Genomic DNA, 20,271 nt, shown 5'->3' with positions numbered 1-20,271 from the left:
GAGCTTTGGGACAATAACGTCATATATAGGTTTGAGACCTAATTATATGAAGTCCTGGAAGGACAATGAGGCTTGTACCAACCATTGTTGGCCATTTATTGATAGATATTACTCAACTTACACATATTTAATTGCATTTGTACACTTTGGTCTCACTTGTAAGTTAGCAAACAACAAATTATTAAATAGATGAGTTTTTCAGTGTAAATTTTGGAAAGTTTGAATTGTATAGACATCTCATACTTTTATGCTTTGTATCCATCAATCATTATATTAACTAAATTGAGTAGAATGAGTATATACCTTATTATACCCAAGCTGTTAAAAATTGATGTCTCTAGTCATCTAGTGAAGGAGGTTTCACACGTGCTAGTAAACACTCATTATACTCTTAATTTTTCCCTTTTTCTAAGTTCTTAAGTTACTAAAACATTCCTTGCCATTTGTTGCAACTATGTTTCTTGTTTTGACTATAACAACCAACATCCATGTCACACTTCTATAAATTATGCTCTCTGAATAAGTGTAGTGTAATAATTTATGAATATAATTTTTTTTGTTGGTACAATGGAAAATTTATGAATATAAGTTGATACATGAAATCATATTTTTTCTTTTTCATTTGGTCCCTGTAGCATAAGCTACTTTCAATGGTCTAGCCAGGAACCTTCCACCTTAAAGCGCCACCTCCGCACGTGGAGCAGAGATTTTGGGCTCAAAAAGAAAAATATGATGACACTGAGTGATCAGAGAACATAGTTAAACTGGGTCACGTAATTGATTGTGACTCATTTGTAAGGCTGATACAAGAGCATGAAGAAGAAGAAGACAAGAGCATGAAGAAGGACTTAATTTAAAAGTGGGTATGGTCAATTTTGGTTTTTTTTCTTTGTCTCTCCAACTTGTGTAGCTTTCAAGCCTGATACGATGAAAGGAGGGCCCTCGACAAGGTTGGGTTCTTCAGTGACAGAATTGGTATTCATATTTGAGGGGTTTTAATCTCACATTCAATGATGGGTATTGGGTAGGGGAAATTAAAGGATGGTAAATTGATGTCATATTTATATTTTGTAGAGAGATTGTTTAATTTTGTATAGAAAAAAAGCACCAATATATGCTGCACTATTTGACATTGCCATATGTTTTTCGTTCGTTATCATACCTTCTCATATTCGATGGTGGATTAATTTGAGCGTTGCAACCTAGCCTTTCATTGAGCTAAACTTAAAATTATGAACAAAATGTGCTATAACTTTAATACTTTATTTGGTTACACAAGATAAAATAAGAAAAGAGAAATAAGTGAGAAAGAAAGAGGTGAGAAAAAGAAATAGCAGAAATAAAGTAGATTTTAGTGATGTTTGGTATAAGAGAAGAATGAGAGAAAATGAATAGAAAGAAATATTTTATTCTCTTTCTCTTTTGTTTGGTTGAATAGAAAATGGAAAATGAGAAGAGAAATGATGTTATGATTCAAATGACAAAAATGTCTCTAATAATATTTAAAACTAAAAAGTAGAGAAAAAATTGAAGGGCATTTATGTCATTGTATGCAAAAATTTCATCTCATCTCACTTTCTCACCAAAGGAGGAGAGAAATTTTTTTGTATGAGACCTACATACTTTTTAGTTTCTCCTATTTTTCTCTCTTCTAAACCAAACAAGAGAAATTTGCATTTTCTTTTCAATCTCTCTCTCACTCTTTTCTCTCCACTTTAACTCTCCTCTACCGAAGAGAAGCTAAAGGTTTATTTGTGATTTATGTTGAAAAAATGATGAGAAAATAAAGGCTTAAAAATATTGAAACACACTGGTGCAAACTTACTTTCTTCTTCTTTTCTAACCAAACCTCAACTCAAACTCACAAATAAACTTTAAGGAAGTTATGAAACTAGTTTTCTACTTTCTACCAAATCAATCATAACTTTTCCCAGGGCAAGCTATTTCTTTTCCTAATACCCCTTAAAAATAAAATTGTTTATTTTAAATAATTTGACTGATAAATTCCGTTGTAATGGTTCAAGTTTCATCTTCACTACAGTAACACTAAAAAAATCATCACATGTATAACTTAATCCCATAAGTTAAGTAAAACACACTTTTTCATACATAAATTCATTTTCCCCCTCTTGGAAAGGCTGATGAGTCAACTTAATTGATTAAATTGTGAGCCATAAAGTATGACTATGTGAATATATACATAAAAAAATTCCAAAGGTAAGCTCTGATGTGTTCTCATTCCCTTCATTCCTCTCACTGTATCAGAATTTCTGAGTCTCCCATGAACGAAAGAAAAGGAAAAAGCACTAAACATGCATGCTTGCTTTATTTGCCTTCATTTTTAAACTGGGCTTCATCTCATTCTAAATTAATCGATGTTGGGCTTATTTGAACTCACCCACATCCGGTTCTAATCTATGAAATCCTGGGCTTGGGTTAATTCCAAGCGGCGCCCAAAAGCCATAATAACCGAGTAAGGAAAAAAAATTAACAATAATAATCAATTAATCATATTTATTAATATATAACTTAGTTAGAAATATGTTATGAGATAATATTAATTACTGACCACTTTACTTATGCGGCTTTCATTTGACAACGACTAAGAAAAAAGAGAAGCTTTCACACATGCAGCCACATAAATTTAAGCTTTAAACAACTGTTATATACTTACATGGTTTGAAACACTATTATTACTATATTAATATAATGGTTCAATCATAAGTTTACTAATTAAATTGTATATTGATTAATTTTATATACATTTATGACTGATTTCACAAGATGCACTATGAAAGTTAAGTAGAACTTTATAAGACCTCCTCTAAATCAATAGTTTAATTTTTATGAACAATATCTGATTTCACAAGATGTACTATGAAAGTTAAGTAGAACTTTATAAGACCTCCTCTAAATCAATAGTTTAATTTTTATGAACAATATTTGTTATGAGAGACAATTATATACCAAACAAAGATTAATTCTTTAATATAGTAGTATGAGATACTCTTGGATAAAAAAAACACATAATATTGAGAATTTCAATAACAAAATTATTAGTCCATATAAATGAATACACTCAAAAGTTAATTCCGCTTCCAAGCCTAACTCCCCGAGAGTTTCACCTTGCGATAAAATTAAAGACACCAGAATAAATTATTTATACCCATGTGTTCCTCATTCTATATTTTATAACTGTTTACATTTTCTAATAAATAAACAAACTCCTCTCAAATAATATATCAAAGTAAAAATTTGGTCGAAACATTCATTTGGTGAAGAGTGTTAATGAAAATCGTTCATGCTGGAGATGCTCTGAAACATGTCCATTTATGTATCCATCAGGTTCTGGAAAACGTAAAAAAAGCCTACACCTGTCACGATCATTCATTATCTGATATAACTGATATAATCTATTATTCTCATTTTTATTCAAAAGTCAATAATTATTAATACGTTAATAATAAATGGTATAGTAACCATAAACAACTTTAGACTCCTAAAAATCAAACCCTCTAAAGTATAGAGCTATATCAATAACCTACTTCCTTATTCAGCCAAGGAAGTGTACAATATATTGACCATTGAAAGCATTATATGATTTTAAACATTGAATTGTGCTTACCGGTCAAACTTGGTAATGTTTTGAGTCTGGTTCGACCGTTCGAGCACAAAACTATTAATTAATAGTGTATTGTTGATGAGAAAAAATTAAAACATCAAAAAATCGAGAATAACATGAAATGTTAAATAATATAAATGAAAAAGAGAATACATAGTAATGTTAATTGTGGATGAGAAAAGTCATCTTCAATTGGCATGATCGTTGTCCCCATAGAGAATGAGACTTTAGGAATATATATTTATGCAATATTCCCTAACATGTTGCATCCAAAAAAAGTTAAATCCTATAATAATTATCGTTATTGGATTGTCTCTGAAATAAGAATTTAAAAAAGTGCAACTAACAAAAATTAATCTAAATGAAAAGTAAATGATACACTTAATAAATCTTTATACTTTTAGTGTATAGATATTACACTCTTAGAATTATTGTATTATATACAAGTTCCACAATAGTTCATTAAAACATAGAAAGAACTGTTCAATCTAGAGTATTAACTTTCTTTACAATTTCTTCTTCTTTTTCACCAAGGTTGCACATAGCGTTAAACACAAGACACCAGCACCGAGGTGTATACGAGGTTAGTAGCTATACTCGACCGTTACTCTTATCTAATTATTACCAGAAATGCCTATCATTGGTAGTTGCAATGTGTTAAGTGGTATATCGGGTATAACATGGGGTTGTTTTGTCTTAGTTTTTGTAAGACTTTTTTATAGTTTGGGTCTTTTGAATTTGAAAATTACTTGTTAGAGGTTCCATCTTGCCTAAATTAAATATACATGTAGGCACAACTTATGATTTTTCACAAAAAATGTGGTTCCAGCTATATATATTTTAAAGTTATTTAATGATTTATAATTTAAAAAAATACAAATCATAATAGTATCACACGTAAACACACTTATTGGATGGTTAGATTCCTCAAAATGATATTTGTTAGGAGAAACAACAATATATTTCAAAAAAAAATTAATTCTTTACATATAATAAGTAAAGAATAATGATATACGTTTTACTAAAGTTTTCTTCAAACTCTTCTAAACATAAAAAAGTAATATATATATCGCTTATAAACAATTTTTTAATGAATAAATTATCATCCACACATATCAATTTTCTCTTAGCGTGGGATGGTATACTATTATTCATTTTCTATCTTATGCTCTTATCCCTCTTCATATTATTGGAGTTAATGTTTGGTGGATCAGACCTCTGATCCTTTTGTTGGGAACATATTCATTTCCGTTATTATCATTATCCATAGCTGATTCAATACCACTTTTGTTATCCTCACCAGTCACCATATCCATAACTGTTCCCAAAATTACTTCAAAATGCATCCTTGGGGCCCTGGCTCCGCGTGTAAGCCGAGGAGGCTTTAGCCCTTTTTTCCAAATTTTCTAAAATCGGTTGATTTAAATAATAATATAATTTAAATTCTAAGCCCTCAAATAAAAAATCGCCCCCTCTCAAATTTAAAAGTAATATTTTGAAACATGTGACACATTTTTCTGATGTAAATAATTTATATAATATTTTGTATGAGAATATACTATTTTTCAATTAATTATATTTTAGATAGGATGGTAACGAGCGGGTATAGGTAGTGTTTTTTTGTTCCCAAATCCACAATATTTGCAGCTAACAGTGCGAGTAATAGATATTGCGGGTATCCAATAAGTTTTTAATTTTAATTTTAATTATATTTATATATTTTGTAATAATCAATATGTGAAAATAATAATTACATGAATAACATGATATTTATATGATCGTAGTCAAATACATGTAATTTATTATGAAATAATAATAAATATATGACATAAAATCTTCAAATAATAAAAAGAAACTGTAATATATATAAAATTTTAATTAAAAACTAAATTTATAAATTTGTGAATACTTACACGGTGGGTATCTTAAAATCTATTCTCACCTATAAGTTACTGTTGCAGGTACTCGTTGCGGGTATTTCCACAGATACCCACATGTTAGATTTTTTTGTCATCCCTAATTTTAGATAGTGTAACCCTTTCATTCTCCATGATCCACCTCAAATTTTAAGGCTTTGTTTGGGAGCCATGAGGAAAAAGAGAAGAATATGGATCAAATGGTTAGATATGGAGAGGAAGGGAAGAGAAAATGAAGGAAATTTTCTCTCTTATTTGAGAGTTTGAAATTTAAATGAATGAGAATGAACTTATGATAATGTAAGAATATTTTTTATTTTTCATTAAAAATATAATTAACAATGAGAAATGGATAATAATATGCAATTATATATTATTACTAAACATATTTATTTATTTTGATATTTTATTTCAAAAAACTCCCAAATTAAAGAACTTTAAAAACAGACATATGAAGAGTTTTGGAGGGTTTGAGAAATCCTCCAAAAACATCCTCTCTCCTTGATCCAATTCTCAAACAAAGAAAAGACTTTCCAAAGTCATCAATTTTCTTCTCTTCCCCTTCGAAACCTCACTCCCAAACAAAGGATAACGAATTTTCCCAAACAAGTATATGTCCACTTAGATAGCCCACCAAATAACTAGATATGCAGAAAAGCCTAAAATGAAATTATTTATTTGAAATTAATTTTTTTAATAAATCCATCATGTTTAATATTTTTAACATATTGTTTTCAATGATAATAAAAGCTAATTCATTTAATATTTCTTCAGGCATTATAGATCATAGATAATTTTAGTTTTGAAAATATAACATATAATAAAAAATTAATTTATTGTTGATGTCTTTTGTCACTTTGTGAGAATAAGGAGCTTCTAGTAATAAAAAATGCTTTTGTGTCCGGAAGCTTAAAATATTGAAACGAATAAGCAAGGAAATAAAGACAAAATGAACAATTTTGATAGTGTTTATGATTTTGGCTTTTGGAATTGCTGGTTTAGTAGAATCATGTACGTGATTTACGAGACAACGTTGTCTATGGTTCTAATAGTAGCATGAATGTTGTCATTTACTAAATAATTGAAAATATATATTTAAATTTAATAATTAATTATTTTTTCATTAATCATAAACATTGATTCACAAATCAATACTCCTTTTAAGTCTAGGTTCATATTTGAGTAATACTGAAAATGAAATTATTGTTTTTCCTTTTAGTTTCAGCTCTAAAAATGTATTGGGACTATAAATAAAAGATATAAATGTTATTATATATATATTTTTTGTTTTTTTATATAACTTCTCTCCATTATCATCAAAGATTTATATAATTCTTTAATTTAGGCCTAATAATAAAGAAGAGTCAGATTCTTTAGTTTAGACCTAACAATGCTAGTAAGTCAAATAGCTAGTTTTTTTCAGTTTTTTGTGTGTCTATCTTTTAAAAAAATACTGGCTAGCATTTTTATGTATCTTATACATATTATGTTTGTCCATTAAGCTTGGTTAAATTATAAAATTTATATTTTGTTTTCCTTTAATTTTCTCTCTTTTGAGAAAGGATTGAAGATTGAATATATCTAAATTTTATAGAGATAATCAACTGTGTTGATTCAAGTGATACATATTTGATTCATTTTAATTAAGGTATCGGGTTTGAGTCGTGTGGATGAAAAATGTCCGCTGAGAGAGTTAGCCCCACATACCTGTGAATATTCCCCATTTAGATAGGATTGTCTCCAGTGCGAGCTAGGATACATGTGGAAAACTAATTTTTTATTTATAAAGATACAATTTAAACCAATCACTTACACTAATTTACGATTTGAATAATTAATAAGGACCTTGTTGACATATTTCAGCCCAACAAAATGTGCGAGAGTTCTCTTTGTCAGTGTGAGTAGTAAATAATAAAGAAGCGTAAGAGGAATTAGGACTGGAAACGAGCTGAACTGAGTCGAACTAAAGTTCAGTTCAATAAAAATTGATTCAGTTTGAAACTTGACTCGAGTTCGATACGAATTATTTTTTTAGCTTGAGTTCGACTCGATTAAAGTTCGTGAAGTGTTCGAATTGGTTCATTAACTCAATTAATTAATTTTTTTAAAGAAATATTATTTATATATATAAATATAACAAATCATCAATTGAAGCAAGATCAATAAAGAGTATGAGGTATATTCATTGAATGCTGTCTTGAGTCTTTCTTCTTCCCTCATTCTTCTTCTACAAATCCCATTGCCATTGTGCTTATCTTTCTTCTACTCCTCCATGCTGTTTGCTGCAATCATGGATACACCATCTTTTTAAGAAATAGTAATCCACAAGTACTTGTCTTACTTAACAAACTCGAAACATATGACGCAAGTTCATAACTCAGTCTACAAAACATATTATATATTTAAAACTTTAACACCAATGAGTCAAAATTGTTTCATATTGATGTTCCATTTCTTCACCATTCCTTCAGGTTTGGTTTCTCTGTGACACTTGCCATCACAATTACATCAAACAAGTTATCTAGTAGTCTTTTCTCACAAGTTATCTACATATGGAGAGGTTGGAATCGCCCGGTTATAGGGTTCATGACACAAGAGTAAGTTTTTATGTGATATCAACATATAGAGAGGTTGGAATAATTTTATGACAAGCGAAATTCTGGATCATATCATTGTCGAATACGATATATATAATACACTAATGATTTAAAATTGCTATCTGCAACCACGATTGTGACAGCCACGGCCGCAATTGTGAAGCTGCAATTGTCTTTGCATGATTGTTTGAGATACTAAACATATCATACTATGATTTGCAGCAGCAAGTTACTGCACCAAATTCAGGCAATAGAACCAAATGTTCTTTCACACATTTAACTGCTTTAAAATTACATGTATGAATCGACCGGTGCAATCAAATTCCGGCCGGTTCATCAATATATATAGTCCTCTACCCCAATCCATTTACATCAGCCCAAATCATAACTTGTATTGTTGTTATCTAGATATATGAGTCATTGCACAACAACTATTAAAAATATGAAATAATTAAAGTACTTGTCTATTTAACACGGTCTTTGAGTTTTAGAACAAATGAAATAGAGGGGTAGCCAAAATATGATCATCAACATTGCTAGCATACCAATAACTAGCATTTTGTTTTTTTTCTTTCTCTATTTTAACATGGTCTATATTTCAACCGGTAGATATACCCTTAAGACACGTAAACTAATGTTCATATTCGTTTTATCTGTTATCGTTAGCATATGAATAATACCAACTTTTTTATACACTTGACATACAAATAACGACATGGATATAATATTTTCTACTGTTTCTGTATTTTAACAGGTCCATTATTTATGAGTTGTCATCTTGTATCTAGTTATGCTTAATTGTGATGCTTTAAATTTATATTCATGTAAGAATCTCTCCTAAATAAAGAACATAATAACTATTGAAAGTTGCCCCAACCCATTATATATTATTCTATGCCTCTGGCCTTTTTGCTTGATATTCAAACTCAGTCATTGTCATAAAGGCGTGGGCCTCTACAAAATTAATGTTTTTATTTATTTAATATTTTTATAACTTAAAACTTTGATTAAATCAGCCTTATGTAAACTTAAATTAGATGTATTACATGTACAACTTTAAGATAATGTGTTCTCTATATGTCAAATATGATGATATACAAATAAGGAAACTTTATCAGAATTTCAACTTAATGAAATGATTTCTGATTAGTGGGACAATCATAGTTTTCAGTATGTAATAGACAAAATTGTTGTTCCTTATCGACAAAGGCACACTCCTTGTTTATTATAGTTTTATATATTATTTTCAAAAAAGTAGGAGATTGGCATAACATATATTCTGTGCAGTTCCCCCTTCAGTTGGATTTGATGTTGCACCCTCCTAAGTCCTAACTACTTGCAATGCTGTAATGATTTCCACTTTTATCAGAAACTTAAGCCCTTAAATTGTCACTAACATTTAGAAAGATAATTAACCATAAGTGATCCTAGTGAGTCCACCTTAGACAATGATTATTAACTATCCTTTGATGGCTGTACTTAATTTGATTAACTTTTATGTACTATTTTTCAAAAATTGCTTCAACTGACTTCAATGATAACTTACCAACAATTAGGATATTCGACAAGTACATTTAAAATAAGAGAAAAAAATAATATAATTTAATACTTTTATTCTTAAGAAAAAATGAGATGATATTTTTATCATATATGTAAGTGTAAAAATCACCACTTATCTCTAGATGATGTTTTTCATCTACCAGAAGATCTTATAGCTTAGTCAATTAATTAAAGGCTTATTCCTTTTGCTATGAGCTTTGGGACAATAACGTCATATATAGGTTTGAGACCTAATTATATGAAGTCCTGGAAGGACAATGAGGCTTGTACCAACCATTGTTGGCCATTTATTGATAGATATTACTCAACTTACACATATTTAATTGCATTTGTACACTTTGGTCTCACTTGTAAGTTAGCAAACAACAAATTATTAAATAGATGAGTTTTTCAGTGTAAATTTTGGAAAGTTTGAATTGTATAGACATCTCATACTTTTATGCTTTGTATCCATCAATCATTATATTAACTAAATTGAGTAGAATGAGTATATACCTTATTATACCCAAGCTGTTAAAAATTGATGTCTCTAGTCATCTAGTGAAGGAGGTTTCACACGTGCTAGTAAACACTCATTATACTCTTAATTTTTCCCTTTTTCTAAGTTCTTAAGTTACTAAAACATTCCTTGCCATTTGTTGCAACTATGTTTCTTGTTTTGACTATAACAACCAACATCCATGTCACACTTCTATAAATTATGCTCTCTGAATAAGTGTAGTGTAATAATTTATGAATATAATTTTTTTTGTTGGTACAATGGAAAATTTATGAATATAAGTTGATACATGAAATCATATTTTTTCTTTTTCATTTGGTCCCTGTAGCATAAGCTACTTTCAATGGTCTAGCCAGGAACCTTCCACCTTAAAGCGCCACCTCCGCACGTGGAGCAGAGATTTTGGGCTCAAAAAGAAAAATATGATGACACTGAGTGATCAGAGAACATAGTTAAACTGGGTCACGTAATTGATTGTGACTCATTTGTAAGGCTGATACAAGAGCATGAAGAAGAAGAAGACAAGAGCATGAAGAAGGACTTAATTTAAAAGTGGGTATGGTCAATTTTGGTTTTTTTTCTTTGTCTCTCCAACTTGTGTAGCTTTCAAGCCTGATACGATGAAAGGAGGGCCCTCGACAAGGTTGGGTTCTTCAGTGACAGAATTGGTATTCATATTTGAGGGGTTTTAATCTCACATTCAATGATGGGTATTGGGTAGGGGAAATTAAAGGATGGTAAATTGATGTCATATTTATATTTTGTAGAGAGATTGTTTAATTTTGTATAGAAAAAAAGCACCAATATATGCTGCACTATTTGACATTGCCATATGTTTTTCGTTCGTTATCATACCTTCTCATATTCGATGGTGGATTAATTTGAGCGTTGCAACCTAGCCTTTCATTGAGCTAAACTTAAAATTATGAACAAAATGTGCTATAACTTTAATACTTTATTTGGTTACACAAGATAAAATAAGAAAAGAGAAATAAGTGAGAAAGAAAGAGGTGAGAAAAAGAAATAGCAGAAATAAAGTAGATTTTAGTGATGTTTGGTATAAGAGAAGAATGAGAGAAAATGAATAGAAAGAAATATTTTATTCTCTTTCTCTTTTGTTTGGTTGAATAGAAAATGGAAAATGAGAAGAGAAATGATGTTATGATTCAAATGACAAAAATGTCTCTAATAATATTTAAAACTAAAAAGTAGAGAAAAAATTGAAGGGCATTTATGTCATTGTATGCAAAAATTTCATCTCATCTCACTTTCTCACCAAAGGAGGAGAGAAATTTTTTTGTATGAGACCTACATACTTTTTAGTTTCTCCTATTTTTCTCTCTTCTAAACCAAACAAGAGAAATTTGCATTTTCTTTTCAATCTCTCTCTCACTCTTTTCTCTCCACTTTAACTCTCCTCTACCGAAGAGAAGCTAAAGGTTTATTTGTGATTTATGTTGAAAAAATGATGAGAAAATAAAGGCTTAAAAATATTGAAACACACTGGTGCAAACTTACTTTCTTCTTCTTTTCTAACCAAACCTCAACTCAAACTCACAAATAAACTTTAAGTAAGTTATGAAACTAGTTTTCTACTTTCTACCAAATCAATCATAACTTTTCCCAGGGCAAGCTATTTCTTTTCCTAATACCCCTTAAAAATAAAATTGTTTATTTTAAATAATTTGACTGATAAATTCCGTTGTAATGGTTCAAGTTTCATCTTCACTACAGTAACACTAAAAAAATCATCACATGTATAACTTAATCCCATAAGTTAAGTAAAACACACTTTTTCATACATAAATTCATTTTCCCCCTCTTGGAAAGGCTGATGAGTCAACTTAATTGATTAAATTGTGAGCCATAAAGTATGACTATGTGAATATATACATAAAAAAATTCCAAAGGTAAGCTCTGATGTGTTCTCATTCCCTTCATTCCTCTCACTGTATCAGAATTTCTGAGTCTCCCATGAACGAAAGAAAAGGAAAAAGCACTAAACATGTATGCTTGCTTTATTTGCCTTCATTTTTAAACTGGGCTTCATCTCATTCTAAATTAATCGATGTTGGGCTTATTTGAACTCACCCACATCCGGTTCTAATCTATGAAATCCTGGGCTTGGGTTAATTCCAAGCGGCGCCCAAAAGCCATAATAACCGAGTAAGGAAAAAGAAAAAAGAATCAAATCACTTTAAAAGGAATCGAAGGTTTAACATTAGAGGAATGTTCATTATATACAACTAACTTTCGTGTGTTTCGACACATATTATTATTTTATGATATTAAATATTAAAATTTTATTTTTATTTTAGAGAATTATAATGTTTTTTTGTTGAATGTACTTCATATTAAAATTTTCGTATTTATCACAATATTCAATTTAAAGTGAGATGTATTAATTATATGATTATATGATTTTACTTTAAAAATAAAAAATATCAAGGCAAAATAGGAAAATAGAATAATAGTGATAATTATTTCAAATTTTGTCTTTATATCTATATTTATCTATCCGTTGTAACCTTTTTTATTAATAACTATATAAACTTCCACACGATACTTTCATTTTTATATTAATATCATCATTTTCCACACCTTCTCTTACTTATATCTCCACTCTCTATTCACTTCTTATATTTCAATAGTTTTTTCTTAAATAGTATAACATGGAGATAATACATTCTATATCAGAAAAAAATAATAATGTGAGTCGATCGGTACAAAGTGTTATGAAAAAATATGGATCTATCCTATATAATCTGTAGAACAAGAATCATCTATCATCTCCATTAATGAAGAGGTAAATACATGTTTTTGCACTTGTTTTTAGTAGCAAAAGTGTAGTTGTATTATAATCAAAAGGATAAAAATATTATTGGAAGTTATATTTTTTTTTATTTTTTGAACCACTTGTTTTTGAACCACTTGTCTCTCTATAGAATATATACATATTTTTTTTATTAACCATTTTAATTTTTAACAGATAGCATGTCAAGAAAACATAATTTTAAATAAAGGATAAATAGAACAATTTGCTCCAAACCTGGCCTAGCAAATTGCATTACATCGTGGTTTAAATTTGAAATCAGGGGAGGGAAGAGAGAAAAGGTTGTGAGATCGAAAATAAGAAGAAAATGGATAAGTCGAAGATCGAAGAGGTTATCGAGAAGCAGGTGCTGACGGTGGCTCAGGCGGTTGAGGAACAGATCGATGATGAGATCGCCGCCCTCGAACGCCTTGACGCCGATGATATCGAAGCCCTGAGGGAGCGTAGGTTGCAGCAGATGAAGAAGATGGCAGAGAAGCGTAGCCGCTGGATCTCCCTCGGTCACGGCGAGTATACCGAGATTCCTTCCGAGAAAGAGTTCTTCTCCGTCGTCAAGGCCAGCGAACGCGTCGTCTGTCATTTCTACCGTGAAAACTGGCCCTGTAAGGTACACCGGTTTCATGCTTTTCAATACATATAAATTTAACAAGGACCAGGTTTCTTTTACTCTCTGCATATCAGTTGATTAGGATTTGAACAATGAAAGTGAAATTGAATGCAAAATGTGAGAGTCGGTTTCGTTTCCGAGAACAATATGATGCATGTAGTTTGTTTAGCTTTGAACGTAAATAGAGAATGTTGCTTGATACATAATTTTTTTGTTTTGTTTTTCTCTAGAGTAAGAGTTCACTTTTCAAACGCCTGATTTACTTTATCTGGCTCTGCGCAAGTATTAGTATTAAGAATTTCTCCCCCGGATAGAGATGATTTTTTAAAATCCAAATTGTAATCGATAACTGCAGCCTGAAAAGTGATAGTGTGTTGATATTATACATAACTTGGTGCCAGCGGCAAGAAAGATCTTTTATTGCACCAAACACCACCTCAGTTTTTGGGAAGTGGAAGCGAAGGTACTTTGGATATACAATTCCCTTTTGAAGAATTCTTTAGTTTTCACTTTGAGCTCCATGAGCGCATTTTGAGTGGTTTCAAAAACTAAATTAACATGTTCATGCGTTTCGGGTTGCTGGTTGAATCAATTACACCATAGAGAACAGTGTGAAACTGTCTCATTAGTATTATCACCATTGCGAGTTAGACTCGGCTTGTAACTTCAGCGAGTATTAATGTGTCACAATTTGAGTATGAGTACATTAAGTGCTAATAACTATTTACACTCGCACTTGTGGTGTTCTCTTAACACTGATATTCTTTGTGCTAAGGATATAAAGGTAGGAGAAACAATTCATGTGCATGTTTCATTTGCAGGTAATGGACAAGCATTTAAGCATACTAGCAAAGCAGCATGTTGAGACTCGATTTGTGAAGATTAATGCTGAAAAAAGTCCATTCTTGGCTGAGAAGCTTAAGATCATTGTTCTCCCAACCCTTTCACTCATAAAGAATGCCAAAGTGGATGACTATGTGGTATGTAGATCAAGACACTTGGTGATTACTGCTAATGGTGTTTTGTTTGAACTTTGAAGGGATTTCTCCCCTTGATTCATTCAATTTTAGCATCACCAATTTGATAATGGCATGTGTGTTAGGTGGGATTTGATCAACTTGGTGGTTCTGATGAGTTTAGCACAGAAGAGTTGGAAGAAAGATTGGCTAAAGCTCAAGTGATCGTCTTTGAGGGTGAATCATCATTGAATCATGCAAGGTCTAGTACGCAAACTAAAAGAAGTGTTCGTCAGAGCACAAAGGCTGACTCGTCAGATTCAGAATAACTTGCATTTCCTGATAACTGATAAGTTTTATTTACCCTGTTCTCATGGAAGACTGAGGATTAGGGTCAGTGGGTCACATTTTCAATGTAGTGAGTCTCATTGATCATAACCGTGGTGTGTTTATGTCTGTATGAATTTATCATGATTCTGGATCAAGTTCTAATATATCTAATATCTAATGCTTATATCTCATGGCTTATAGTAATGTTGTAATATCTCTTTTTGTCTGAAACATTGTTGAGATATTCCTCTGATTGTATTAAATGATAATTCTACAAGTTGAGAAGGACAAAACCCTGATGCGGTGTTGTGTTTGTTCTATTGTATTTTTTATGCCAATGGAAGGAAGGGTATTATTTCAGGAAATGGTAAACACAGCAAAGAAGGTAGGCCATGTCAACAAGGAATTGGTGCTAATTGTGGCAAAAGTTACAGAAAATGAACCTATACATCAGAAATTAGAGAGTGGTATACATTAGAATTTAGAGAATGGGAAAAAGGGTAAAGATGCATGACAAGTCTTTGGCTCTTTATCTCATTCCCTGGCCTCTCCCCTTTTTAGGCTCTTTCTGCTTCTTCCTTAGCCTTTACTTTTCTGTTTCCTTATGTCTTTATCATTTTAACTTCCTCAGTTGTTACTCTGAGCTATTTGAGACTAGTAATTCAATAGGGCTGTAAATTCCCTTGATGCAAATGGGATTCTGATCAATTCTTAACTTGTTCATAATATCTTCAAACACGGCTAACATGGTTGTTGAAACCATCAATTTCTTCGTATGAGTTAAACTCATGTGAGATTCGTACTAATCACATTTTGTACTTATACAATATACGTCATGTTTAAGGAATATGAGATAAAAGGGTAATAGATATTGGACACTCGATGAGGAGCTTGCTGAAAAGTTTCATATTCAATTGTTTGTCACTTTAATCTTATTTCTATATTTGTTTAGCAAACGCTGTCTCAATCAATGCAACTAAAATGTCTCTGACAACTGTCACTTGCCAATCACTTTTATTGTTATTTCGATGAAAAGCATGGCTATGGATAACAAAGCACACCACTGCCCTGCCCAACGAGTTTGAGACAGAAGAATTAGTAGGGTGTTTTGTGTGAAGGAACCACGACCATGGTTGACCTCACAAGCTTGGAGGAAGACAGTGATGGTGGAGATTTTTTTTTTGCAATTTGTGTGTGCCACACAATCTAAAATTAACAGAAATCAAGAGGCGAGTAGGTTTTTTAGGAAACATACATTCTTCAATTTTACATAGCATCTACTAAGTAAAAGTGTTGGTGGTAATCCTTGCCTGTTTTTTTCACCATTCTGTCAAATGTTGAAAGTACATGCAGGAAGAAAATAAGATTTTCAAGGTTAGCAAAAACTCCTTCCTAATTCAGGAACATGCCAAGTCAGCACTTCACACCAGAAATTATTTCAAGCATCAATGAACTAAAAAGTGATATACATGGCCCAGATGTTTACATTTATAGATAGTGGAAAATATAATTCTCCTACTATAACTTATGCAGTACCATCATACTACTTACTGAGTCTTCCAGGTCAAGGGTGCCATACCTTTGTTTAAGCACCCAGCTGAAGCCACAAACTCTATCAAAGTCTGAGGTTTAAATCAAGCTTGAGTGACTCCTGTGGTGACTCAGGTTGTTGTGGAACTAATCTAAAGCTACCTGGCCACTCCGTATCAGTTTGTTCCACAGGCACAAAAGGTCTACATTCCATTGCATATGCATCATGAAAGCTTGGTGCCCTCATAGTTCCACCACTTCTGCATGGTTTGTGCAAGAGTGCATGGGTCTGGACACCGAGTGATCGAAACATATGATTGTTCATGGAAAAACCCATCATTGACATAGTCCTCTGAGTCTGATATCTTTTGAAAGCACCTCTCTCTCTTTTGTGGGCATTTTGATGACCCCCTAATGCTTGTGAACTAAAGAATTTCCTCATGCAGAAGTTGCATGAGAAAAGTTTGGTTGTAGCTGGTGTTGTTTGTGAATCAGTATCTCTTGCTGTTGAGAATGAAGTGCCGACTAAGCTCAGGTTTAAGTTTAACCACTCTTCTTGGTTGTCATCTTCGCTTCCATCATTGTTCTTGTCTCCGGTTATCACTTCACTTGGTTGTTCCATGGCTGTGATAGCAGTTTTTTCATATTTCTTGATCATCCTTTTTCTCCCTAAATTCTTAGATGAATTATGGTGATCAAAGGAAGTTGAATAGATAGTAAGAGGCTTATTGGAATCCTTTTGAAGGTTTGATCAAAAGTAGAGAAAACTAAATGGACAGGGGTAAGAGTGTGATGAAAGTAAGATGGGATGTTTTTTATTTTATGTCAATCCCTATTATAACCCACCAAGTGTAACAAATATCACGTGTTTCTAAGGATGTTCTTCTCTGTCCCCAACTAATCTATGACATAAAAAAATAACATTTCTATATTATTTGTTAAAATCTGATTAGTCTGAGATAGAAAATATGGACAACCTTTGGGGCAAGTTCCACCAAGTGATGCTTGGTGCTATAGGGAACACATCTTCACTATTGCCCCTTCAAGCTTAGGATTCCCCACTATCATCTTTCTCCTTTTCCTCTTTTCTCCTTATATAGTTCCAATCTTTATTGGCTATATCAGGAATTAGGTATAGAAATACAAGGATGACAATACAAAAATCATTCCATCCCTTGTCAAAATCATATCTCACATTTTATTTGAACTGCCTGCCATGTTTGCTTCTTACCCCATCATGTTGGGAACAAACGAACAATCAAATAGTAAAGAGTATAGAGATAAGAGAATAACACAAGAGATTTTGTAAGGAGGTTCGGCCAATTGTGCCTACGTGCCCGGTAGCGTTGAGCGGCTACCACTATATATTATTAGAGAATAAGGATTAATGTTTTACTATTCTTCTCTTTGTTACATTAGGTTTACATAACATCAATATATATAGCTCCATAACCCAACCCATTTACATAAGCCCAAACCCATAACTTGTATTGCTGTTATCCAGAAATATGAGTCATTGCACAACATATCATGTTACAAATCAACATGGGGAAATTTACATGGGTAGTGTAGTTTGACTACACTATCCCACGTTTGGGTAACTTTTCAAGTAATTACGGGAATGATGCATTTTTGAGGATCTCGTGGATGTCATCCACGATTTCACTAAACTCGTGGACCCCATCCACGATTTCCCAAGAAACTCGTGGACCACATTCATGATTTCCATGCATGTTTTCTCTCTTCTTAGTGAAATCGTGTATGGGATACATGACTTCCATAGTCGTGTACCCAGTACACGAGATTGGATGGGGTATGTTCATTGATTTCATTTACACGAAATTTAAATTTGTTTTTAATATTTTATGATTTTTAGTTTATAAAAATAATATAATTAAATTAAACTTGTAAAATTAAAATATTAAAATTTAATTGAATATGATAATTTTAGTAAAGTTATATTTTTGTGGAATTTGGATAATTTTTGTTAAAATTATTAACATATATTTTAAATGCATAAATTGAAATAATAAGAAGTTTTCATAGAAAACAGAACAAATTTTTTTTATAATTGTAGTAGGAATTTGAAAATCATTACATTATAGAAAACAAAACAAGAATAGAAATTCCTAATGGCGTCTATGAGATATTGTTTCACATCCAGGTGTATTTCTCCTTCAAGGTGGTTGGATTCTTAGTTGTTGTTGTTGCGGTTGATGTTGTCTTACACCTCTAACTAGTTGTGGCTGCTCCTCATCATCATCGTCATCATCTTCATCGTCTTCGTTTGGTTGTGAATGCATTGCCGATTGATAATATTGTTGAGAGTTGAATGGAGTATCTGAAGTAGTGCCAAACATTGATGACATTCCTTAAAATTGCGAAGAAGATGCTAAGTGAGAAAATAAGTAGTCACTCATTGCTCCGTAACCGTCAAACCCAAAGGGTTATTGTTGTTGTTGTTGTTGCTGCTGAGGAGCAAGAGTTTGAGTGTATGCATGCGGATAAGTATCTGTCTGAGTTTAACTCTCATAATGTTGTTGATAGTCAGGTGCAATAGACATTTGAAATTGTTGTGTAGGAGGAGCTTGAGAAGTACTTGAGGAGAAGGCGGTTGGAAGTAGTTGAGCAAACGCTTCCATCATCTCATTGCAGTTTTGATAAACGTCATTCAATGACTGCAACAGATTTGGAAACACATTCGTAGGAGCACACCTATCCCGAATCATTTTGATAAAATTGTATTGAAAAAATGGAAAAAATTAAAATGTTAGAATATGTTAATACAATTTAAAATAAAATATAATTAGAAATGTTGTTGTTATTACCGATCCGGCTGAATATGCTCCGTATGGAGAGATGTATTTTTGTCATTTGTAATTACCATTGCATATACTGCGAGGACTGATACAAAGACTGGTCATTGGGAAAACCATTTACCACATAGGTTTCCCGGTTATTCCAAATTTGAATCCACTAGTTATGCTTTCAAGGCCAACTGTAGTCACTTTTTCCACGTAAATCCATCTTGTGTTGTTTCTCCAGCTTAATTGGATGTTCTGTGATGAGTTGTTGTAGACCAAATTGTCTCATCACCCGATCAACAGCATGCTAATCAACAAGTGTAAAGTAGATGAGTGGTACACATGTTATGGCTACATCAGATATGGGACCCACAGAGGTAATGGGGTCCAATAGAGCAAGCATTTGCTCGAATCGATGCCGCATCAATTCATACTCTACAACAACTTCATTATTATTGACATAAATCACATAAACAAACAATTTCACATAAATGAGATTCATTTCAAGACATATACATTTCAATGACTTTTTCTTTCAAATCATTATCTCGGAACTCCTTGTTGAAATTGCTAGCAACATGACGAATGCAATATACAGATTGACCATCACACCATTGAGGGAGCTCAGTGCGTAGTGCACCCAACAAACCTGTACCCTATTTGATATTATACAAATATTTGGTTGTGGGGTAACATATGTCCGAAGATTATAGAAAAACCATTCCCATGCTTCTTTGGTCTCTCCTTCCACAATGACAAATGCTACTAGAAATATACATCTATTACCATATTGGGAACTAGCTATTAACAATGTTCCGGTAAAAAATGTGCCATCCACTTGAAGGATTGGTTCGCAAAAATCAAATCCTTCAATGCATGGCTTGAAAGCCCAAAAAACTTATCAAAAATTAAAGTATTATGTTTTTCATGGTTAGATGATGAATATCTTACAGTTGTACCTGATGCATAATATTGAACATCATTCAACCAACGAGGTAACTCCTTGTATGATCCCTC

At 31.9% G+C, this 20,271-nt stretch overlaps 2 protein-coding genes across 3 annotated transcripts; one reads left to right on the top strand and one right to left on the bottom strand.

Annotated features, from left to right (window-relative positions):
* On the top strand, positions 13,206 to 15,204 carry LOC109346403 (thioredoxin domain-containing protein 9 homolog). Of its 2 annotated transcripts, none has more exons than XM_019585939.1 (3): positions 13,206 to 13,634; positions 14,456 to 14,635; positions 14,737 to 15,204. In XM_019585939.1, the coding sequence occupies exons 1-3, from the start codon at positions 13,335 to 13,337 to the stop codon at positions 14,917 to 14,919; spliced, it is 663 nt and encodes a 220-aa protein (XP_019441484.1). In that variant the 5' UTR covers positions 13,206 to 13,334; the 3' UTR covers positions 14,920 to 15,204. The 2 variants fall into 2 exon arrangements, with proteins under 2 accessions (XP_019441484.1, XP_019441486.1); XM_019585941.1 differs by having other exon boundaries at positions 13,210 to 13,634; positions 14,456 to 14,614.
* LOC109346404 (zinc finger protein 7-like) lies at positions 15,985 to 17,189 on the bottom strand. The gene has a single exon (XM_019585942.1). The coding sequence runs from the start codon at positions 17,106 to 17,108 to the stop codon at positions 16,536 to 16,538; it is 573 nt and encodes a 190-aa protein (XP_019441487.1). The 5' UTR covers positions 17,109 to 17,189; the 3' UTR covers positions 15,985 to 16,535.

Source organism: Lupinus angustifolius, chromosome LG04, assembly GCF_001865875.1.
Source record: "Lupinus angustifolius cultivar Tanjil chromosome LG04, LupAngTanjil_v1.0, whole genome shotgun sequence".
Taxonomy (NCBI): Eukaryota; Viridiplantae; Streptophyta; class Magnoliopsida; order Fabales; family Fabaceae; genus Lupinus; species Lupinus angustifolius.
The sequence above is the reverse complement of the archived record's forward strand: the minus strand, read 5'-3'. Positions and strand labels throughout refer to the sequence as shown.